This window comes from Corylus avellana, chromosome ca7 (assembly GCF_901000735.1).
Source record: "Corylus avellana chromosome ca7, CavTom2PMs-1.0".
Classification (NCBI taxonomy): Eukaryota; Viridiplantae; Streptophyta; class Magnoliopsida; order Fagales; family Betulaceae; genus Corylus; species Corylus avellana.
The window spans coordinates 23,887,463-23,911,231 of record NC_081547.1 but is presented as its reverse complement, the minus strand read 5'-3'; the positions used below and the strand labels follow the sequence as shown (position 1 = coordinate 23,911,231).

Genomic DNA, 23,769 nt, shown 5'->3' with positions numbered 1-23,769 from the left:
ATGTGATACAATATGATTGGATATGAGATAAATTCAAATTTCGAGAAATCCAATCATACTATTCCACATCAGTTTGTAAAAGTTTTTTTATAAAATGTATTTGTAAGCCTATCATTTTTCGCAAGGTTATGTACGATCCAATGTACACTCTTAAATAATAGACCTATGGTCCTATGATCCTAAAGGGTCTAAATCCGGAAGCCAATGAGTAATGATTAATTATCAAATTCCGAAGTACATTTCTTGATGGAAAATACTTTATTTTCTCTTTTGGCTCCTCACGTTCTTTTATTTTTTTTAAATTACCATTGAATTTGTAAGGTTATATGGATCTCATACATCAGTCTTACTAATCCAATGATGATTTTAGAAAGTAGAAAAAGGAGAGAAGAATGAGGATAATATATGTAGCATTTCTTGAACAATATCAAAAATTAATCTTTGTATTACAATTTTAATGTCACATACATTTTTTTTTATTTGAATATATTATGATGTCTAGATTTAGATCGTCAAACTTTTATATCCAAAACCAATCTCAAATTATATCTGAGTGAACAGAATAACTTATCCAAACACAATTTTTTTGGAATGGGTTATTTAAAAAATTAAATAAAATTAGTTGGACTATGAATTTATTTATTCTTAAAAACAACTTTTCATTGCAAAAACTACTTTTAGGAAAAAAAAGCAAAAAAACATCCGTGGCTGTCAAGGCAACCTTGCTTACGCATACAAGTCAAACTGCAAACGACATCGTATTGCCCAGCCACCATGACTAAACGCTTTATCATATTTTCCACAAAATAAAAATTGACTGCCACTTTTCCTGGAAAACGAACTTGAAAATAAGAAGGTGCTTTGAGCCTAAGCAGAACATCATCTTCTGAAGTGTTCCTTAGTTTCTTCTGAATTTTCTTCCCCCTTTTTTTGTGAACTAGAAAGGCAGAGACAAGATGGACAAATTCAAGAGCATTTTGAAGCCCAAACCGAGCCCACAAGAGCAATTGAGAGATTGGCAGCGACGGCTCCGACAAGAATGTCGCAACATCGAGCGCCAAATCAGAGGCATGCTCTTTTTATTTTTTATTTTTTTATCTTTTGGGTTGGGTTTCATTTAGGTGATGTAAATTGTGATTCTGTGTCATGGGTGCTCGAAGAACTTATAGATTGATGGGTCTGTCTGATCTGGCGTGTTTATTAATGAATTGTGGCTGAAACATAATCTTTTTTATTTCTTATATAATGGGTTTCAGGATCTGAGGTTTATAGTGATGGGGTTGTCCCATTTTGTATTTTGGTGATGATTTTTTTGTCTTAAAAAATAAAATCGTGGGTTTGTTTTGTTTAGATGTCCAGAGAGAGGAGAAGAACGTCCAAAAAGCAATTAGAGAGGCTGCCAAGAGAAATGACTTGGGCTCAGCAAAGGTATTACCAATTTTCTTATTATTGTTTCTGTTTTTATTTTGCTAGTATGGTTCAATTATTCATGTATTGTTAACATTTTCGATGTTATGGTTCTGTACCGTTTGCTTAAGATCATGCACAGAAGGAGGGATTTGTTAGATTATTCATGGATTCATATGTTTGATGTCCATTCAAACATTAGCGATCTTGTGGCTTATTTGGTTGTTCCTTAGTTCATACAGTTCCTCCATTCATCTTCTTTAAACTATTTGTTTGTTACAGCGGGTTATGCAGTTGAAAAGAAATGTAGTAGGTAAGTGGCTAAGATTTGATCTTATCATTGCAAGTGTATTGTGTGGCCCAGGATACGTGTGCCTGGTTCAGAAAGCTACCAGATTTATGTCCTTTAGTTTTCATCTTCTGGAATCATGTTCTTTGCCCACTTGAGTTTGTAAATGAGTATCATTGTGCTGTTATGGCCTTGATATTTAAGTTTCAATCAGGAATTGTAGCCTCATTCCAAGATTAATTTCATATAACATCTTCAATGTAAAATACTGATCTTTTTGCAAGAGTAATTTAAAGGAGTGATAGGGCATCAAAGCTCTCTTGCATGTTTGTCTAGATTAGACCATCATATGGGCATCTGACTTGGAGTCTAGTTTTAGCCACATTGGATACTTCGATCTGCTCCTTACATTGAATGACTACTACTGTTACCCTGTTGAACTGTCATCTCTTCCACATATTCTGTGTTCCAATCCTTATATGAGTTAAATTTTAGGCACTTGCAAAGGAAATTGTGATGTCAAGAAAGACTGTGAATCGCCTTCACGAGAATAAGGCCCAACTGAACTCAATATCAATGCACCTTGGAGAAAGTGTTGGTATGATGCTCCACATATATTCTTTATGATCTTCATGTGAACATGTGTATCATCTTGAGAAAAATAACACGTTACCTCGTCTTACATATCAACTTAATAAACCTCGTTTTTAACTGTCAACTTTCCATATTGGTCTCTTCTTTTTCTCTTTTCTTTTCTTTTCTTTTCGTTTCTTTTTTGAGGACTTGGATTAAACTTAATAATTCACGTGTCTTGCTCCAGATAATTGTAGGGCTTCAATGTTAAGTTTTCCAGAACGATAAAACTAATTCAATGATAGAACCTTAAATTTCCTTTTTCACGCTTAATTGACAAAGAAGATTTCAGAAAGCAAATTAGAAAGGAATACGAAAGAAAGAAATGTCGAGTTAAATGTACAAATGTACAAAATTATACTTGTGGTTGACAGGCCTATAAATTGAACATGGCAGGAAAGTCTGCCATTAAGTTTATTTGTATAATAGCTGCAAACAAATTAGTTTTGCTACCGCTTTATGGTTAAAGTCATTATTAGGCTTTTGAAAAAAACATGAAAGTTTTTCTCTCTTCTCTCTCATCCACCCCCGCCTGAGTGCAGGGGTGTGGGTGGCGCGTGTGACCTGTTTGGGTGTCTAGTTTGTTAGCTGATTGATTAGTGTTATGGCTGATTCGAGGAAGTGGTCTGTGGAGTCCAAGAAGTTTGAGTTAGTGATAAAAAGCTCAGGGGTGAGGATTTTTGAAAGAAGCAATAGGATTCAAAAAACCATCTTCTTGAAGAAGGATGAGCTGCTGTGGTTGGGGCGCATTGTGGAGGACTTGGTGGCAGTGGAAACTTCTGAGGTTTTTTGGGACCAATCCAGAGCAGGGTTTCCTCGGATAATTGCGCAAAAATGCGCTAACAGGAATGGACGTTATCTGACGGTAGAAGAATTTGATGGAAGGCAAAGAAGAGGTTCGATTATTATACCAGAAGGGCGAGTTGGTCAAGGTTGGGAACGTTTTATCTCGGAGGTACGTTTGGCCAAGTCTTCACTGTGCGAGGTCAGGGAGACAACGGTAGACAAGAAGAAGTTTGAGGGGGTGGGAAGGAGGAGTTTCGCGGAAGTGTTGGGGTCGTCGTTGCAACCGGCAGATGACTGTTTTGTTGCTTATTCCGAGCCGATAGCAAGGGTGCCTAGATGGTTGAAGGAGGCTGCTACAGAGAAGGATAATCAACACCATGCCTTCACGGAGCAGGGGGTGGATACGCACAAGGCGAGGATACAGTTGAAGACTGGTGGAGGTTGCGTGGAGGGTCTGATGAAGAACCATTTCTCTGACGCGGAGGGATTGTGCAACCTAAAGGCAGGGGGGTCACGGGGAGTTGTCAATAGGATCCCGGCGAGTAGAAATCAGTCTCCGGTGAGCAGGTTGAACACCTCGACAATGATGGCAGCATCGGAAGTTGGAGTTGATCACGTGAAGGGATGGGAGGGGGTAGGTAGACTCGAAGAGCAGGCCTGGTTTCGTGTGAAGACTGAACTCATTAATGCGAAGGAGTCGTTGAGTAGGTTGAGGGGAGAGGTTGACGTGGGTCTAGAGAGATTGGATTTTTTAATTAAGTTTCTGGAGGAGAGGAGTGGTGCGAGCGTGTGTGGGCTGGCAGGAGGGGTCTCACAAGGGGTGGCCCAGCCCAAGAAGATCAACATGGAGGTTAGGGATTTGGAACGGGAGGATGGGTCTAAGGGGAAAGGCCAATGGGCCAAGAGAAAGTGTAAGGGAAAGAAGAAGGTGGTGGCTGTGTATAGGCGCAGGAGGGTGGGCCTGGGTCTGGGTCAGTCCAGCCCATGTGTGTCTGGTCCAGAAGGGGCAAGACCCAAGGGATCGCCGGAGGGGTTCGATACGACTGGCCTGCAGGAGGGATGCCGAAGGTCTCCGGCAGGCCACCCAGGTGCGTCGACGTCAGCGGCAGCAGGGGCGCTCATAGAAGAGGGATCGCCGGCTACAGTGAGAGCCTCTGGTGACGGTCCCGGTGAGTTTTCTGGCAGTACAGAAGCGTCGATTCTGGCCGGAAATAGCCGCTGCTCGCCGGCGATCGTGATTAAGGACAGGGGGGAGATGTTTCCGTGCCAGACTAAGCCGGAGATGCCGTTGGTGGTTGTCGCTGGTGAGTCAGAGATGGCCGGCGACTTATCCAGTGTTCCGGCAGTCGGGATTTCGGAAGGAGGGGAGCCTCTGTCGAGCCAGACAACGCCGGAGGTGCCAATTTTGGTGGCCGCCGGTGAGGAGCTTGAGTGGGTCGAGTCTGGGGAGTCTTCTGGAGCTGTCGGAGCACTGGAGATGGTGGTTTCGCACCAGAAGATGCCGGTGATGCCAGGTACAGTGTGTGAGGGCAATGAGTTGGTACCTTGGAATGGCGGTGAAGTGTTCCAGGTTGTCGGTCAGGCTAGTGGGGGTTTGGGTCAAGTGCAGCAACTAAGGTATAATGGTGGGCTGCATGTCTGGGACGTTGATCCTTCAAATAATGGACTCCGGTGTGCAGGTTTGGTTGAGTCTCGAGAGGTTGGTCAGGTGGTGGTAGCTAAGAGGTGTGGGGGTGAAATCATGGTTGATGATAGGAGTAAGGAAGATGGGAGGGCAGAGGCGAGTGGAACAGAGGGGCCTTCGCCTTTGAACAGTTATGGTCCTAATTCAGGGGATGCAGCAGGCTATTCCGATTGGGTTATTCAGTGTGCCAATGAGATATATCCGATCGTGGGGATTTCGTTTGCCGGTCATAAGCTGCAGTTGTTAGCATTGTTGACCTCTCTAGAAGAGGAACGTCGAAATAATGGGATGGTAACTACTTCAAACAGCGGCACTAAAGGTAAAAGGGAGATGAGGAATTTGGAGTGTTCGGTGAATTATGATGCCAGAAGTGGGAGCTCGATTCGGGGAAGCAGGAAAGGGAGGGGGAATGTAGGAGTGTTATGAAGATAAGCATAATCTCTTGGAATGTGAGAGGGTTGAATAAGAGGGATAAGCGCTTGAGGGTGAGCAATTTGCTTAGGGATTGGAATGCAGATGTTGTTTGCCTTCAAGAAACCAAGATTCAGGCTATGTCTAGAAACATTGTTCGCAGTTTATGGAGGCGAAATCATGTGGATTGGTGCTGTTTGGAGTCTAGTGGGGCCTCGGGTGGTATTTTAATCATGTGGGATACTAGGGTGGTGGAGAAGATCGATGTCTGTATAGGGGATTTTACCCTGGCGGTGTCTTTCAGGAACGTGGCAGATCTCTCGGTGTGGGCGTTTGCAGGGGTGTATGGTCCGAATATTGATAGGGATAGAAGGCTCCTTTGGGATGAGTTGGCTGGCGTTCTTAGTTGGTGGAACGTGCCTTGGTGTATTGGGGGAGATTTCAATGTCACTCGATTCCCTAGTGAAAGATCTGGTGGAGCTCGTCTGGATTGTGCTATGATGGGTTTCTCAGATTTTATTTCTGAACAAGGGCTTATGGACCTTCCCCTTGTAGGGGGTGTTTGTACTTGGTCGGTCTCTCAAGATCCTCCGCTATGGTCTAGGATTGATCGGTTTCTTGTTTCTCCAGAGTTGGAAGCCGGGTTTCCAGGGGTGAGGCAGAAGAGGCTTCCCCGTCTATGCTCGGATCACTTCCCAATTATGCTTGAGTTGGGGGAGGTTACTCAGGGGAAAAGGCCATTCAGGTTTGAGAATATGTGGCTTAAGGAGGAAGGGTTTGTTGATTTAGTGAAACAATGGTGGGATTCGTATGAGTTCCAAGGTACGCCGAGCTTTGTTCTCGCTCGCAAACTCAAGGCCTTGAAGCTGAATTTGAAGACTTGGAATGAGGAGGTGTTTGGCAACATTGAGAGGAATAAGCGGACTCTTCTTGAGGATCTTCGGGTGTTTGATGAGCACGAAGAAAGTAGGGCCTTGAACGAGGAGGAGTTAGCGAGGAAGGCCGAGGCTGTTCGAGATTTAGAGAAGTGTACTCTTATGGAGGAGATTAGTTGGAGACAGAAATCTAGGGTGTTTTGGTTAAAGGAAGGGGACAAGTGCACTAAATTCTTTCATTCCATAGCCAACTCTAATAGAAGATATAATTCGATAGAGAATCTTATGATTGGGGATAATCTTTCTTCAAATCAGGATGAGATTAGTGAGCACATTGTTGATTTCTACCAAAAGCTCTTTGCTGAACATCACAATTGGAGGCCTTTGGTAGATGGTATTTCCTTGGATTCCATTTCAGAGGGAGAGGCCAGCTGGTTGGAGAGAGATTTTGAAGAGGAAGAGGTTAGAAAGGTCGTGTTTAAGATGAATGGTAACAAGGCATCGGGCCCCGATGGGTTTTCTATGGCGTTCTTCCAAGCTTGTTGGGAGGTGGTGAGGGAGGACATTATGAGGGTTTTCAATGCTTTCCATGCTGGCGGGATGTTTGTTAAGAGCCTCAACGCCTCTTTCATTTCGCTTATTCCGAAGATTCCCGGTGCCATCAACCTTAAAGATTTCCGCCCGATTAGCCTTGTGGGAGGTATGTACAAAATTATTGCCAAGGTTTTAGCAAATAGATTGAAGGTTGTGTTGGACAAGATTATCTCCAAGTCGCAAAATGCTTTCATCAAAGGTCGGCAGATTCTAGATCCCATCTTGATTGCTAATGAATGCCTTGGTAGTAGGATGAGATCTGGGGAGCCAGGGGTCATTTGCAAAATGGATTTGGAAAAAGCTTACGATCATGTGAATTGGGGCTTCTTGTTGTACTTGCTAAGGAGGTGCGGTTTTGGAGGGGTTTGGTGTTCTTGGATTCAACATTGCATTTCCTCGGTGCGGTTCTCGATTCTGGTAAATGGGTCTCCTAAAGGTTTCTTCAGTAGCTCCAGGGGTTTGAGACAAGGGGATCCTCTCTCTCCTTTGTTGTTTGTGCTTGTGATGGAGGTCCTGAGTAGGATGATTTCGGCGGCGGTTCATAGGGGGTTGTTAGAAGGCTTCAAAATCGGTACCACAACAGTCTCCCATCTTTTATTTGCCGACGACACCTTGATTTTCTGCAATGCGAGGCCTGCCCAGTTACGTTACTTACGGAGTTTGTTCTTGCTGTTTGAAGCTGCTTCCGGGTTGAAGGTTAATCTGGCTAAATCGATGCTTATTCCGGTGGGGAACGTGGAGCAAGTGGCTTCGTTAGCCGGTATTTTAGGGTGTGAGGCAGCTACTTTGCCAGTGAAGTACCTTGGTCTCCCATTGGGAGGCTCTTGTAAGTCCAAGCATATTTGGGATGGAGTGATCGAGAAGATTGAATATAGGTTGGCCAGCTGGAAAAGGTTATATTTGTCGAAAGGGGGTAGGGTCACCCTTATTAAAAGCACTCTTGCTAACCTGCCTACTTATTACTTGTCTCTTTTTCCTATTCCGGTGAGTGTTGCTAAGCGCATTGAGAAGCTTCAACGCAATTTCCTTTGGGGAGGGATAGGCGAAGAGTTCAAATACCACTTGGTGAAGTGGTCGCAGGTTTGCACTCCGATCAAGGAGGGAGGGTTGGGGATCAGGAACTTATTGGTTTTCAACCGCGCTCTTTTAGGGAAATGGTTGTGGCGTTATGGGTCGGAAAGAGACGCTTGGTGGAGAGATGTGATAGATGCGAAGTTTGGAAGCTTATGGGGAGGATGGTGTTCGGTTGAGCCTGGAGGCACGTTTGGGGTAGGGTTATGGAAGAATATTAGGAAAGGGTGGGAAACTTTCAAAGGCTTCACAAGATTTGCAGTGGGGGATGGGTCTCGGATTAGCTTTTGGCATGATTGGTGGTGTGGAGATTCTGCTCTCAAGATAGCTTTCCCGATCCTTTATAGTATTGCTTGTGCGAAGGAGGCCTCAGTTGCGGATAACGTGGAGATGCTAGGGGGATCCAACCAGTGGAACGTGAGTTTTTCGAGGGAGGCTCATGATTGGGAGGTGGAGACCTTTGCCTCATTTTTCCAGGTGTTACATTCTACAGGAGTGAGAAGAGGGTCGGAAGATAGATTATGGTGGAACCCTTCCAAAAGAGGTACTTTCAAGGTCAAGTCTCTCTTTCTCTCCTTGGCATGCTCGGAAGGGAGGAGGTTCCCCTGGAAGAGTGTGTGGCGGACTCAGGCTCCTCCAAGGGCAGCTTTTTTTGCATGGTCGGCGGCTTGGGGGAAAATTCTGACCTTAGATAACCTCAGAAAGAGAAAAGTGATTGTGGTAAACAGATGTTGGATGTGTAAGAAGAGTGAGGAGACAGTGGATCATCTTCTTATTCATTGTGAGGTGGCGTCTGCTTTGTGGAGTGCCTTCTTTGGCCGTTTTGGGTTATCATGGGTAATGCCTGGTCGGGTTTTCGAGTTGCTAGCCTGTTGGTGGTCTGCAGGAAGGGGGGGGAGTGCTGCAGTCTGGAAGATGGTGCCTACTTGCTTTTTTTGGTGTCTATGGAGAGAGAGGAATAATAGGTGCTTCGAGGATGTGGAGAGGTCTTTCGAGGACTTTTTATCCTATTGTTTCCATACTCTGTATCTTTGGACTGTAGCGTTTGTTTCCCCGGTCTCGATTAGCTATAATGATTTCCTTGTTCGCTTTTCACTTTCTAGTTAGGTGATCCTCCTTGTATACTTCTAGTGTACTTCGGGGCGCCTTACGCTTTTAATAAAGTCTGTTACTTACTTATCAAAAAAAAAATTGACTTGACTTCCAAGCTGATGATAAGCAACTGCTATTTCTGTGAAGGGAGATTCTCGCTAATGATTTTTTCTCTAGGTAACCTATGAACTCAATTCATAAGTGAAATCAGTTATTCAACTCTTTTACCATCTTTCTATGGAAATTTGATATGGTCCTATTGAAAGCCTCGACCTATGTGTACTGGTCTGTTTTGATTATATCTACTCTGGGATTGTATTATGTTCTTATTTGACAGAGTTTTTGTTTTTTTTGTTCTTTTTATTTTTAAAGTTTATTGCCATGAAAAATCTGAAATATTTTGTAGTGACTGAATTTATTTTTGCTCCATGAAACTTGCAGCAATTGCCCGTACAGTTGGTCATTTGTCCAAGAGCGCAGATGTCATGAAAATTGTCAATAATCTCATGAAAGCCCCAGAAATGGCAACCACAATGCAAGAATTCAGCAAAGAAATGACCAAGGTAATATTGTCGCTTCACCTATGAACAACTATTTGTTCATTCTCTTTATTTGTAAGAAAATTACATGACTTTGTATCTTGTTATATTCTTTTGAAGTTCATTATTTCAGCATATCACTGTTTCTTTTTTGTTTTTCTCTGGGTGTGGTTTGGATGGCATGTTAGCATATCTTTGAATGCTCATAATCTTGTTGAGTGCTCAATGGGGCTTAACTAATATAGGGCTGTGCAAGCCATTGATTTTCCGACCTCTGACCCAGTTCTGACCCACTTGGGTCGGCTTGCGAGGGTAGGCAGAGGCGGCGTCAGATTTGGTTTTGGATTTCTGACAAAAGTTGGAGTCGGCATCGGAAACCCTTTCAGGTTTTCGACTTTTCCAGACCTGACTGGACTTTTATTTATTTATTATTATTTTTTATAAAAACTTATGTGTTATCAAAGTCCAAAACGGAATTGCTTTGAAGAAGTTATAAATTTGTTCGAAACCCTACTTGGCTGCTCCTGTACCTGTTCTCTCTCCCTCTTTGAGCTCTCTTGAATCTTCTCTGACGAAGACGAATCTGGACGAAGATGAAGAGACGATCTCTTTGTCTTTGACAGACGAAGACGATGATGTTGGCAAAGATGACAATGACAAAGACGAGCAGATCTTCGCTGTCTTTGTCTATCGAAGACAGAGATCTTCTTTGTCTTTGTCGTCATCTTTGATCATGGCCCAACTCCTACTATTTGAATTGCCTCCGACTCTGACTTTTTCGGAGGTGTAGGCAGCTCTGAAATCAACTCATACTATCCCACCCTTAAACTAATGTTGTTTGGAGTTACTATTGTTGGATATATAGTTTCCTGTCATTTGGCTGAGCTCATCTCTGTTCTATCCATTCAACGTATTGACCAAGAAACTTGAAATCATTTTTATTAGATGTGCGTCAGTTATCATCCAGCAAGTTCTGATTGTTTTCATTTTCTCATCGTTAATCTATAAAAACTGGTAAGAGTGTATGAAACATTGCTTTTCTTTCACTATTATGGAAAAAGAGGAGTCAAGACACCCTTTAAGTTGTCGGGTCTCTGTTTTTAGAGCCATGTCTGATATTTAGTGGCAGCAAGAGGCCCTTTGCATAACAATGTTTCAGAATATTCACTGCCTAGCACTAGTCTAGGTGTTTTTTCTAATGAATAATCTCATTTTTATCCTACAACTCTCTCATAATGCTAATGTGGCAGTTTCAATCAATATTTGGATTTTCTTTTTTTACATGAATAATCTAAGAGTTGGTTGGTACTGCCATGTTAGCATTATGGGATAAAAATGTGGTTTTTGGCTCTACTCTTTCTAAATACCAGCTTTTGCTAATGTAGAGCCTTCTTGGTTTTCTAGATGTAACACTTATTTCTAATTCAGGCAGGGGTTATTGAAGAGTTCGTGAATGATGCTGTTGACACGGCATTGGATTCGGAAGACATAGAGGAAGAAACTGAAGAAGAAGTTGATAAAGTGCTGACTGAAATAGCTGGTGAGACAGCTGCACAGCTTCCAGAAGCTGTCAGGAAGGAAAGGGTAAAGTTACCTGCTCAGAGAGCCAGCACTTCACAAGAAGTATGTAGAACTTTACTCCCTTCATAACTTCGCAATTATTATTATTTTAAAGAAACCAAGGAAATAATCTCCCTTTTGGATTTTCACAGGAAGAAGCTCTTGCAGAGGGTGCAGACGACGAGGAAGAGCTGGAAGAGTTGAGAGCGCGGCTTGCTAAAGTGAGATCGTAGGTTTTTGCAGTGTTATTATTGCCTAATCACTCAGAATTAGAGAAAAATTGAGTGTGTATAAAGTAGGGTTTAAGCCAATTGTTCTGTTTGAGATTGTAGGGCTTCAAACCCAGCATACCTCATTATGATTAAAGATAGTTCATAGCAAAGTCCGTGATATATGTATGCTCTCTAGTGTAATATGTCATGCCCTAAAGAAATACTAACAACTTTTTTTCTAATATAAATAAATCAGTTAAGTATTTACTATTCATGTGTATAGTTGATGATTTTTCTTTATTCTATAGCTTCGTGCTATGTTGTTGATGCTTCAAAGCAAGGGTATCAACTATTGGTTCTGCCAATGCCAGAGTGTTGGATTTGTTTTCTCCTTCGTTGTGCTTTTATGTTTATTTTTCCAAATCCTTGCGGACAAGGACAAGGGTATGTTTAGTGGAAATGGCTTTGTGAGTTGGATCTTGTCATGTGGTTGGAAAGTCCAGTTAGTTAAATTGGAAGAGTATTTTTGTCCTCTCAAAAAGTTAAAAAATAAAAATATTTTTTAAATATAACTAACTGAATACTCTCCCATTCATTTAAACCGGAAAGGATCCTATTTCATTTTTGCTCTACCGCCTTTCTCCCTCAATGAATGATACTCGTGCATTCTTTGGATGACATATCTGGGTTTCTCAAACCCATAACTAATCTACTTCTACTTCCAATGCGTTCGCCTCTTGCTGTCTCTGGCCTCCCCTCAACCCCTCACTCCTCTTCCCCTACACGTGGGCCTTATGCGCCTCTCTATTGTTCCCCCAAACCATTCGAGCTGCAGTCTTAGATTGATCGCTTTGTTATTATTTTTTGTTGTCTATATTTTCCCATGTTACAAGTGCCTCTCATTTTGCTATGGAGAAAAAATAAATTGATGTCCTTTGAGCTTCATTTGTCGGGGCACCCTTTATGGGACATTGGTAAGAATGAACAGTTCCTTGCCAACGGCTTCAAATATGTATTTTTCAGTGCTTTGTTTTCTCTCCTGTTGCGGCCTCCAAGTTCTTTTGTTGTTGTAGAATTCATCCCAAATAGGCTTTCTCGCGGTTTCTTGTTTTAATCTTGCTGCAAGAGAAAAGCCCGTTGTTGATATTGTCATCATTCCCTTATATATGAAATTTTGCCCATAAGATCAACGTAAATGCAGTCCTTCATTTAAAATCTTACAAATCATTAAAGGTGCTCCATATAAATGAATTAGAATTAGAATCTAATTTTGATTGAATTAGAATTTCTTATTAAGATGAGCTAAAACATTATAAAGAGTAGAGCAGTCGAACTAAATTTTTAGGCCGAAAAATATATATACTTAATTATGTATAAATATTTTAAGAAAAGAATTTTAGTTATATAAATATTTAATCATATTTACACATATATTTTAATTATAAATTCAAATATAAATATTTATAAGGCATGGGACTTAATGACCTTCCTCAATATCCATATGTGATTATGGGTATATAGCTTTTATTATAAATTTCTTATAAATTGATGTGATAGTTTATATAATATTTATCACGTCAGTTATTATAATCTGAATTATTATATGATATTTAACACTTATCATGTTTACAACTTGACGTAACAATTTATATGACACATGACATGTTATATGACACTTGTAATATTTACAACATGACATAACAATTTATATAACACTTATTATATCAATTACTAAATATAAATTGTCACGTGACAATTTACATAACATAACACTTATTTTGATTAAATATAAATTATAACAATTACTATACCCCAATTGACTTTCTTTTTCGAAAAGGAAATTCGGGTTCAGCCTTTTCTAGTTTCGAACGCCATGTGATCAGTGGGACCGGAAATCGAACAACTTTTAATCGGTGCTGTACATTCTTTTTAAGGGTAGACCGCTTTACACGTGATCCCACCCACTTTCGGTTCCCTAGGAAACCTCCTTTTTCTTTCTCGCCCGCAACCGCATGCCAAAGCAACTCACCATGTCACCACCATTACCAACCCCGAAAAACCAAGAAAAACGCTTCCGTCAGCTCCGTTATGTCCGTTCTAAACGCCAGCGGTCCCACAACTAACAGCCCCCGGATCCCATGGACCGTTAGTTGCCGCCACGTTTACTCCCTCTTCCTCTATAAAATATCTTTCTCAGCCCATTTTTTTTCACTCCCAAAGCAACAATGGAGCGCTCGGTCTCTCTCACTGTTCTATTCGCTTTTCTCTTCCTGTTTACTCTCTCTTCCGCCAAATTCAACGACGATCTGCAACTCGCGCGCTCCAATCTGCCGTCGGTTGAGGCCGAGAAGCTGATCAGAGAGCTGAACTTGTTCCCCAAGAATGACCTCAACGTCATCGACGGCCGAGATTCCTCGCCCCCACCGAAGAACAAGATCGTCGAGAAGCGGTTCGCCTTTCCTAACTTCGTCGGGTCGGGGGTTTCCGTGGAGGACTTGGGCCACCACGCTGGCTACTACAATATTGAGCATTCTCACGCCGCTAGGTCAGCTCTCAACACCTAGAAATTCAAATTCCCTCGTTTTCTTTTTGCAATCTATGTCAAAATTTGAGCGCCAGAGCTTATTTTAATTATCAATTTTTTTCTTTTTCTTTCAGCGTAATAAAAACGCTGTTAGTCAATGAGATTTTTTTTTTATAATCGCAGTCCTATAATTTCGATTAGTTCAAATTAGACAGTGATTTATATGGATTTTTAGCAAATATTGCTTTGTAATTGGTTTTTTATTCAGTGTAAGTGGACCGCCTTCAGAGTTATTAGGGAACTCGCAAATCAAGCTTAGCTAACAGTTTGTAGATTGGTTTTGTTTTAATTTCGGGAATAGCATGTTCATGTGGTGCTTGTTTGTTTCCAATTATAGGCATAATTTTGTTCATAGCATTCTCTCTCTGGTAGGTCAGAATGGATGCACTGTTGATTTTGTCAAATGAATTGGCAGCAAAGTCGCACCGCAAATTTTGTTTGTGTGCGTGTTAGTATCCTGGTCCCTGGTTACTGTTCTTAGTACTCTACGTGTTGTTTTGCAGGATGTTCTACTTTTTCTTTGAATCACGCAACAGCAAGAAAGACCCTATTGTTATCTGGTTGACGGGAGGGCCAGGGTGTAGCAGCGAATTGGCCATGTTCTACGAAAATGGTCCTTTCACTATTGCAAACAACTTGTCCCTTGTGTGGAACGAGTATGGTTGGGACAAGGTATGTTTGTTTGTTAATGTCAATCTGTGTGGTTGAATTGTATCAGTTCAAGTAATAGCAAATACTTAATATTGCATGACAATTTAGTTGGGTGTTTATTTCCTTCGTTTTTGACGTGTAGTCACTGTTAATCTCCTGCAACAATTGTTTATCTATTTACATGAGAACAAAACTTTTTGATGACTCTGCAGGCATCAAACCTTCTCTATGTTGACCAACCTACTGGGACTGGCTTTAGTTATACTTCTGATAAACGTGACATTCGTCACAATGAAGACGGTGTTAGTAATGACCTTTATGACTTCTTGCAGGTATGTCTGTCTATTCTAAATCAATATTGTTATGATGGATATGTAATCCAGTAAAACTTTCCTCAATTGACTGAATTGTGGATTATAATATTGTGAGGACAGGATTTATAAAATTAACTGGACTTTATATCATTCTAAATTTTGTGAGAAAGAAAAAGATGGCATGTTTCTATTGAGATGAGGGAGAAGGAAAACTGTGTTACTAAATGATTAAGATTTATAACTCTTTTGACTCAGTGGGCTCTTTCTATGATATCAGGCCTTCTTTGCAGAGCATCCTGAATTTGCAGATAATGACTTTTTCATAACTGGAGAATCATATGCCGGGCACTATATCCCTGCTTTTGCTGCTCGAGTCCATCGAGGAAACAAAGCTAATGAAGGAATTCATATAAACCTAAAGGTATGTAGCTGATATAACATAAAGTTATAGTTGTCATTTTAACTTTCTCTGAGCTGAAATTAAATGGTTAACAGGGATTTGCCATTGGTAATGGACTTACCGATCCTGCAATCCAATATAAAGCATACACTGATTATGCGCTGGACATGGGCATAATTACAAAATCTGCACATGATCGCATTAACAAGGTGGTTCCAGTCTGTGAAACAGCAATCAAGCTTTGTGGTAAGTTTGTGTCTGAGATTGGCCCCTAGTCCACTTTTCATGGTTGCTGTCCTACTACTCTGTGTGTGTGTGTGTGTGTGTGTCTCTGTGCATGCATTAATGCGTTAAATTTGTTTTCCCTTGGTGAAAATATGATTTATGTTGATCATTTAACCAATGGCAAATCTGTTGGTTACTGCCACTTCTATGGCTAAACTTTTTTTTTTTTCCTCAGGCACCGATGGTACAATCTCTTGCATGGCTTCGTATTTTGTTTGCAATACCATATTTAGTAGCATCATGGCCCTTGCTGGTAATATCAATGTAAGAAAACACATGTTCTATTCTTCAGTTAGTGCTTAAGTGAAGCATTGATACTGCAATTTATCATTTCTTAGTAGGACATGTTTTTTGCACAAAAATCATGTGACAATTTTCTTAAATTGATAAAATAAAAAGAATGAATTTTTTCAAATAGGAGAATTTCTAGAAGTTGTGAAAATCGATATTTAACGATGAGGGCTGAAAAAATGGACAAAAAACCTGGGAAGATCGTAAAATTTGATGAGCGTTAATGTTTTTACATTGCAGTATTATGACATTAGAAAGAAGTGTGAGGGGAGCCTCTGTTACGACTTCTCAAACATGGAGAAATTCCTAAACCAGAAATCTGTAAGGGATGCACTGGAAGTTGGGGACTTAGACTTTGTGTCGTGTAGCCCTACAGTGTATCAGGCCATGCTGGTGGACTGGATGAGGAACCTTGAAGTGGGTATTCCTACACTTCTTGAGGATGGAATCAATTTGCTTGTGTATGCTGGAGAATATGATCTCATATGCAATTGGCTTGGTAAGCTTTTAGGCTCAATGGAAAACCAGCATCTTCATAATTACAAATCTCTATTAGAATTACCTATGACATTTGTACTGTTTGTAATTCAAACATGGGGTTATAATTGTGTTTGTGTAGGTAATTCAAGATGGGTTCATGCTATGGAATGGTCTGGTCAGCAAAAGTTTGTGGCATCCCCTGAAGTTCCTTTTGTAGTCGATGGTTCAGAAGCTGGCGTACTGAAAAGCCACGGGGCTCTCACTTTCCTCAAGGTCCCCATCCCTCTCTCTCTCTCTCTCATATTCATTCCCAACCATGCACCTGCATTTCTACCTACCAATGGCCAATGGTTGGCTGCCAGTCTGACATATTTGCATAATATATGTACACTAAACAGGTTCACGATGCGGGTCACATGGTTCCTATGGACCAGCCAGAGGCGGCATTAGAGATGCTGAGGAGGTGGACTCAGGGCAAACTTTCTGATGCCCCATCTAATTCTGGACTATTGGTTGCTGAGATGTGATTGCCTTGATCTTTCTGCGTATATTATTATCTTAGTCTCAGTTGCCGAACTTGGCATCAAAATCAAAGCAAACACTATGGTTTCCTTCGTTTCTCACAATGCTTGTAAATATTTATGTACTTCCCTTTGAAATCAAAAGCAACTCCAGATATATATTGTGGTATCTTGACGGTTTTTGAAGAATTCACACCAATAAACCTATGATGATAACTATGCCAAATATTTTGTATAGATGATACGCTGCTTCTGTATATTCTGTGTGTTTGCAATTTTGTCTATTGTTTGCGTTGTAATTTGACCTGCAAGAGATTTCAACTCCCATTTTGGGGTGTCTAAACGGGAGTGGATATTCATTACCAATTGCCGCTTGCTGCTAAACCCTTATTTCTCACCTCCTTTTCTTCGATTATATGCCTTTAGAGGTACTACCAAGATGAGCGGTTGATTGATTTCATGCTGTAGGAGGTGCTACGGACAGTTGCGCATTAATAGAAAAATTTTGGAAAAAGACTTTGTCCGTAATATTATAAAACAACATTTGAACCATGTGCATACATATTTGCGTCATTACGTGCAGTGAATTTATTTGTAAGATGAACTACTTCATTGTGTCGATGGCTGCAAATTAAGGTAGCCCAGCAAATGCATGAATTTTGGGGGGTTAGGGTGGATACCAGGGCCGGCTCAATGTATTTGGGGCCTTAGGCGAAATTTTGAAGTTGGACCTTATTTTTTTTTATATTTAAATATTAATTAAATAATATTTATTTTAATAATATTATTATATTTTTATAATATTATTATTATTTTCATTCTCATTACTGTTTCATGACTTTTAAGTTTAACTTTTAACTAGTTACCCAAAAAAATTGATGTGGCATATTTGTTTTTTTTGGATTAATTGGTCTTATTTTACAATGAGCTTATTATATTGGGGCATTATTTTCGAGGCCTTAAATTTTTATGGGAAAAAATTGTGGGCCTTATTTAAAAAAAAAAAAAAATTAGGCCTTAAGTTAAAATAAAATGAAAAATTTTTTTAGGCCTTATTAAAAATTTTTTTGGGCCTTATTAAAAAAAATTTTGGGCCTTACTAACTGGGGGCCCTAGGCGACCGCCTCAATGGCCTAGCCATTGAGCCGGCCCTGTGACATACCCCCAAAAAAATTTCCTGCAAGATCATGACCGACAAAAGCAATACTAAATCTCCTCAATTTTACCAGTAAATTACTAAATGTGATCCTAACCACTTCAGTTACCATGAAGAGTTCAAGGGGTAGAATATTTTGTTAAGGTGAGAGGCTTACTATTTAGGGCCCGTTTGTAATTGCATTTGAGGGGCCTAAAAGTGCGTTTAATACTTAAAAATTTTATTTGAAAAAAAAATAAAATTAAAAGTACTTTTAAAGGTTTAAAAAGCCTAAAAATTGCAAAAACGCATTTTTGACAAAAGCTTAAAAATAAAGCTTTTGCCAAAAAAACGCCTTTTTGACTTAAAAGTTTTACTTCTCAAATGCAATCCAAGGATACTCTTCTAAAGTAATATCTAATCATATAAATTTGAGATTTATCTTCACAATCTTTCTTGTTAGACTTTGAGGGGATCGGAATTTGGAAGCATCCTCTGTCCAAAATTATGACAGACGACAGTCGTCTACTACATACCTGGACTGGACGACTTGTTTGTGAAGTTATCAACGACATGCGCCGTTTATCACAGATTTCACATATACAACGGTGGTCTACACTCAATAAACCTTATCACTATAACATAACAAGAAGTTCGTTGTACTGCGGATGATCGACAAGACTGAACTCTCATGGCATCTGCGCTTGGGTTCTCACCAAAACATTCTCTCTACTCTCGTGCGTTTTGGGTTCCTTCAGTTTCTATAAACCCTTTTGTGACTTCACATGTCTCAACAGTTCCATCATCATCCTCAAACAACATCCATCAGCTGAAGCTCAAGCATCCCCAACGACCACGAGCGTCTTCTTCTGAAGGTGGGCTGAACCCTTCTTAGTTTCTTGTCTTTATTCTCTCTCAGTTTCATCGTCAGATGGCATTTTTGGGTGATGGGTGTGTGTTAAACTTAGTGTTAAAACTCTTAGTGATGTTCAATTTTACATTTCTTGGTTGTTCGCAAATTCAGTTTTAGTTGGAGGTCTAATGGCTTGCTGTCGCTGTTGTTTAGTGTTATGTTTGGAAACAATACAAGTATACTGAGACAATTAAATTTGTGGTTTTTTTTGTTTCTTTAATGGAAAAAAGAAAGAAAACGAAAAACACAAAAGTTTCTCCGAGATAAAAGAGGTCAGATAAAAGAACTAATTGCAGTTGAACTTGTTGTCATGTGCTCTGTAGGAGCTAGGAAGATAAAAGAGTTTTGGTTTGGGGAGCAGAAGGATTTAATCAAATCAGTCTTTTAGATCAAAGATTTTAGATGTCAATCAGAAAAGAAAAGATTCAAGATGTCAGAGCTGGCACATGTCACGGGTTTGGGTCACTGAAGGATCGATAGGCTAGATTAAAGTATCTTGGTATTATATTTAGGTATAATGTTAAGTTATTGAATATTAATAAGTAAGTGGAGCCGGGTTTAACCAAATCACAGTATCCAACTTTCTTAGAGTTTTTAGATCAATGGTTAGGCCTTTTAACACATATACTACAGTTGGATTTGTGAAATAATGTAGAGGTGCAGAAACATTTGAATGTTACTCTGCTTGTTTCTTGGCGAGCCACTTTCATTAAAGCATGGTTGTGATTTATTTACTTAAAGTTTCAGTCTTATCTTATTGACACTTCTATAACTGTTTTGTTTCTGGATAATTATCTTCATCTAACAGCAGTCCCTAGTGACTTAATTGAAGATTCCAAATTTGTTCCTTTGACTGCTGATGATCCCAAATATGGTCCACCTGTAAGTTCTGGTTAGTTTCGTTCCAATTGTCAAAAGTTATATATATATATATATATTTCTTTCTATGTGATGTCAGAAACTGCACATGATCTTGTTATTTTCTACTTTTAGACATTTTAGATACATGACCTTTTGCTAAATGTATCGGATTTAAGATACAAGTTTCTGAAATATAGAATCTCCTTTTATATTGAGTTTTTTAGTCATAAATTTTCGGTCTTTCAAAGAAAATTGTTATTACTTATGGATCTTGTATCCGCGACCAGAACTTGTGGCTGGGGCAAATCATAAACATTGTCCTGAAAGCAGAGATTAATGACTTATGTTTTTGATGAAGTACATGGGAACTTACCCAAAAAAGAAACAGATGGGATCATGTCCTAGATCTTACTAACTGTAGATGATTCAAACTTCGGGTTTTTTTTGTTGTTTTTTCCCCTTTTTTGTGGCAGGCTTTATTGTTATTGGGATTTGAAGTGGAGGAGGCCACTAAGGTAATTTTTAATCTGTTAAAGTTGCTTGTCATCTCTTTTTTGCCCCCCTTTGGCCATCCAACTTCAGCTGTCATTTCTAACCCAACCAAATGCATGAAAATGCAACACGAAAGTCATTCATTCTTCTGTTAAGGCCATTTCTGTTTGCCATATGTTGATAAAGATTGGCACATATATGATCTTTTCTTTATTCTCATTTTAGTTATAGTTGTTTTTTGAATAGATCATTTAGCTTATGTGTCTCTGCACAAATTACAATGATTTTGGCGTCTTCTTTATGCAGATACAACAACTTTTGAAAGACTTGGATGGTGAATTCCTGGAGGTAATATTTATATCATATCTTTGTGTTCATTTTCCTTGAAGCACTAAAAGAAAAAGCCTGATGAAGGGACTTTGCCCGGTAGGGGCAACCCAAAAATTGTGAAATCATTTTTTTCTTTATGCTAAACTTTTTCCTAGGGTATCCTGCTCTTGGCTTAAAATTTTATTGGAAATTTCACTCTGACTCTCTATACAAAATCTGCTAAAATGTAATAATTTTTCTTTTGGTAAGTCTATGAACTGTAATAAAAAACTCTGGAGGATATTGAGTACCATAACCCCATGCTAAAACATTACTGTTATAATTTTGTTTTGTTTTGTTTTGTTTTGTTTTGTTTTTTTCAATTTTAGTTGTTGGGGTTGTTGTCATGCTTTTAGTTATTACATTTTTATTCTTTTGAGGGGAGGAAGCTTAGCATGGATGAGCAAATTGTTTAAAGATTGGCTAATAGGAGGATCCTGAGGTGCAGAGTTTTTGACAATGGATAGTATTTACTTTTTCTTTAGATATTGCTTTGTAGTGTCTCTTCAGGCCAATACTAGTGTACACCATTTCAGGTGGTAAGACTCGTATTTCTTTATATTCTCCTCCATCAGAGTAAAACTTCTCTGTCATGATGGTTGTCGTGAGTGGTAGGAAATACAGATCCACTTTGTCCAAACATGCTTCTATCTCTACTATGAGTCTAATGTGCATTATTGTAGGTTATTTTTTGTACTGAATACATGATTACCCGTCCCCTCTGGGAAGCAGTGCATACAAAGCAACCCCATTTGGAAGCAGTAAAGGTTGAATTCTTCAACTTGCTAGTTACTTATTCTTTCTTTTTCAGAATCCTTTCAATTCTTCATATCTTGCCATTGACATTTTACGGTGGAGAGATCTTTTTTAATACTCTTTGATGAGCTTGTGGAAGGCAGACTATTGAATGTCTGGAATTCTATAGAGAAGTGAACTATTCAATAATGTTTTATAGCATTTGATTCAAATATATCATGTTCTTCTAGCATCTAAATGAACCATCTTTTCTCTTAGAACTCTGACAAAGATAAAGTCATCTTAGGATCTTAGTAGATTATTTCTGTATTCAATTTGTTGGATATTTTGATTAGGGCCGGCTCCATATATTTTAAGGCCTAAGGCAACAACTTTAAGTGAGGCTTTTTTAATATTTTCATATTAAATAAATAATAATTATTCTAATATTATATATATATATATAAATTACGCTATGAATTGTTGTTTATTTTTTCTTATTTTTAAAATACATTTAAAGTTTGACTTTATGAGGAAATTAATGTTGTTTTTTTCATTAATTAAAAAATTGCTTTTTTTTTTTTCCTCTTTCTCTCAAGGGTGCTTTTAATACCATTTTGAAGAGTTTTATTTCTTAAGGAGGCCTTAGGCGACCGCCTTAACTGCCTAGCCTTTGAGCCATACCTAATTTTGATGTATCGAGTTGGACAATACAATTCACTTAATAATTTTTTGATGTTTCTCATATTTTTGGTAGCCTCAAACTCCAAAACATATGAACACTCAGTACTTCATGCAAATCAACCGAATAATTGATGCAGTTAAAGCAGTCTACCCATTTGACAATAAGGCAATACTTCTTAGAAAGAGAAGGCAGTGCTCTAGGGGCTAATGAATGAAGGATCATCTCAGATGATAAGACTTGTTAAGTTCTATCTTGTATTCAAATGGTGCATGTAATTAGTGTATTCTGTTCTGCAGATAGCTAAGTCCCTGCCACGGATTTGTTTCCTATCTGGTCTTAGTGGAGAGGAGATGATAATGCTTATTGATGCTTTTCCAGAAACTGGTATGAAATTTTTCTTTATCCTAATAGAAAGTCAGTGAACTTCTCATTTGGCTTGACTAGGAGTCATTATGGAGAAATTTGACTCCACCTGAAGGGCTTCCTGAAATTTTTAAGTTTTTTTTTTTTCTTCTCCTTTTGTTGTTGTTGTCTTTCTTTCTCAGCTGAATTTTAAGTTCTAGAAACTCTTATCTCAATACTTTAATATCAGAGAAAGTAATCAGTTAAAATTTTTAGAAATTTTACTATGGAAAGAATGGCAGATCATGCTTCATTCAATACAAAAGGATGTTGAATGTGGAACTTGTTCCCAACATTATTGCCTGGGTATATGTAGAACAGAGATCCATCTCAACAGTTTGTACTTGCATTTAAGTCATATGGGTGGAATTGTAGTGGTTTTCTTGTATGGGTGTGCTGCCAAACTTCTGCTATGTTTGTTTATGTTTTTGCTTTCTCGTTTTGAAGACAAATACATTAACAAACAACTTAAAACAAAAAAATATTTGTCACCTTTAAGTCACATCAAAACATTTAAAAAAAAAAAAAAAAAAAGGACAAAAAATATCCCCAATACGCAGTAAAAAACATACCCCAATCATTTTGCCATATATAGATGAAGATAGTTGTTTCCACACACACCCCTACTCTTTCTACACCTTAAAGTGGACTCTTCAGTCTTCCCAATGGGTGGCCCCCTTTGCTTATTTCTATCAAGGACAATTAATGATGAAGAACCTCATTTCCAATATTGTTGCTTCTTCTTTTAATCAATTATCAAGGTCATGTTAGAAATACTTGTTGAGCTGGCTAGAACCATCAAATTTAATCAATTTGTATTAAGCATCAAATATAAAACTATCCTTTTATGCAGGACTAGAACCAGCTGTCTTTGCAGCTCTTGTTCCCAACAGTGCTGACAAACCAGTGCAGGAGTTGATAGAGGAGATAATGGGTGACCATGAAATGCTGGTAAAAGAAGTTCCCTGCTATCTATGTGAATTTCTATGTACTCATCTTATCATCTTACCCATGCTATACTTTTAATTTCATGCAGACGGCAAAGCAACCCAGCTCAACCTAGGCATATGCAGAAGTATTGCTTCTCTTCATGAGACATTTTGTGGCAAAAAGATCATCTACTTTCCCTTCAAAATTACATTACTTCTGTACTACTGTAAACAAATGCATGTATTAGATTTGTGCATTTGAAGTATGTAGATGTGAAGGGCATGGGGAATATGAATGTAAGTGGAACCACACAGGAAGATTTGGGGCATAAAATGGAACCAAAAAAGAAAAGGATATCGCATTCAAACGCATGTACATACATTGATCTGCAAAAATCTTACAATTAACACCACCCAATACAACCAAAACCCTAAATTCTCACTCATCCTCATCACCACTCGTCTGTAAAATAGCTTGCTTTCTTGGCCTTCTTCGTCTTCTGCATATATCCCCATCGCTGCCTCCCCTTGTCAACAAGCCACTGGTCTGCCCCACTATCCACCACCAA

At 39.1% G+C, this 23,769-nt stretch overlaps 3 protein-coding genes across 6 annotated transcripts; all 3 read left to right on the top strand.

The window, feature by feature from the left end:
- The first annotated feature begins 814 nt into the window (after positions 1 to 814).
- LOC132186227 (vacuolar protein sorting-associated protein 24 homolog 1) lies at positions 815 to 11,433 on the top strand. Its single transcript, XM_059600086.1, has 6 exons — positions 815 to 1,068; positions 1,352 to 1,428; positions 2,192 to 2,294; positions 9,284 to 9,405; positions 10,810 to 11,004; positions 11,094 to 11,433. The coding sequence occupies exons 1-6, from the start codon at positions 957 to 959 to the stop codon at positions 11,172 to 11,174; spliced, it is 690 nt and encodes a 229-aa protein (XP_059456069.1). The 5' UTR covers positions 815 to 956; the 3' UTR covers positions 11,175 to 11,433.
- A 1,919-nt stretch (positions 11,434 to 13,352) lies between these two features.
- LOC132186226 (serine carboxypeptidase-like) lies at positions 13,353 to 16,936 on the top strand. Its single transcript, XM_059600085.1, has 9 exons — positions 13,353 to 13,698; positions 14,241 to 14,409; positions 14,601 to 14,720; positions 14,980 to 15,123; positions 15,198 to 15,348; positions 15,563 to 15,651; positions 15,919 to 16,177; positions 16,298 to 16,431; positions 16,557 to 16,936. Exons 1-9 carry the CDS (start codon positions 13,379 to 13,381, stop codon positions 16,683 to 16,685), a joined length of 1,515 nt encoding a protein of 504 aa, XP_059456068.1. The 5' UTR covers positions 13,353 to 13,378; the 3' UTR covers positions 16,686 to 16,936.
- A 1,514-nt stretch (positions 16,937 to 18,450) lies between these two features.
- On the top strand, positions 18,451 to 23,572 carry LOC132188681 (uncharacterized). Of its 4 annotated transcripts, none has more exons than XM_059603202.1 (8): positions 18,451 to 18,689; positions 19,539 to 19,609; positions 20,062 to 20,103; positions 20,387 to 20,428; positions 21,133 to 21,216; positions 22,166 to 22,253; positions 23,125 to 23,222; positions 23,308 to 23,572. In XM_059603202.1, exons 1-8 carry the CDS (start codon positions 18,506 to 18,508, stop codon positions 23,332 to 23,334), a joined length of 636 nt encoding a protein of 211 aa, XP_059459185.1. In that variant the 5' UTR covers positions 18,451 to 18,505; the 3' UTR covers positions 23,335 to 23,572. The 4 variants fall into 4 exon arrangements, with proteins under 4 accessions (XP_059459185.1, XP_059459184.1, XP_059459188.1 ...); XM_059603201.1 differs by having other exon boundaries at positions 19,536 to 19,609; XM_059603205.1 differs by lacking the exon at positions 20,062 to 20,103.
- Positions 23,573 to 23,769: the final 197 nt, after the last annotated feature.

What these genes read in the sequence shown, in the direction of transcription:
- LOC132186226 (XM_059600085.1), top strand. Translation starts at nt 13,379, where the DNA reads ATGGAGCGCTCGGTCTCTCTCACTGTTCTATTCGCTTTTCTCTTCCTG. An exon ending in AACAGCAATCAAGCTTTGTG is followed by an intron (nt 15,349 to 15,562) that starts GTAAGTTTGTGT and finishes TTTTTTCCTCAG; the next exon opens with GCACCGATGGTACAATCTCT. An exon ending in CCCTTGCTGGTAATATCAAT is followed by an intron (nt 15,652 to 15,918) that starts GTAAGAAAACAC and finishes TTTACATTGCAG; the next exon opens with TATTATGACATTAGAAAGAA.
- LOC132188681 (XM_059603201.1), top strand. Translation starts at nt 18,506, where the DNA reads ATGGCATCTGCGCTTGGGTTCTCACCAAAACATTCTCTCTACTCTCGT. An exon ending in ATCCCAAATATGGTCCACCT is followed by an intron (nt 19,610 to 20,061) that starts GTAAGTTCTGGT and finishes TTTTTGTGGCAG; the next exon opens with GCTTTATTGTTATTGGGATT. An exon ending in TGGATGGTGAATTCCTGGAG is followed by an intron (nt 20,429 to 21,132) that starts GTAATATTTATA and finishes GCATTATTGTAG; the next exon opens with GTTATTTTTTGTACTGAATA.
- LOC132186227 (XM_059600086.1), top strand. Translation starts at nt 957, where the DNA reads ATGGACAAATTCAAGAGCATTTTGAAGCCCAAACCGAGCCCACAAGAG. An exon ending in CATCGAGCGCCAAATCAGAG is followed by an intron (nt 1,069 to 1,351) that starts GCATGCTCTTTT and finishes TGTTTTGTTTAG; the next exon opens with ATGTCCAGAGAGAGGAGAAG. An exon ending in TCAGCAAAGAAATGACCAAG is followed by an intron (nt 9,406 to 10,809) that starts GTAATATTGTCG and finishes TTTCTAATTCAG; the next exon opens with GCAGGGGTTATTGAAGAGTT.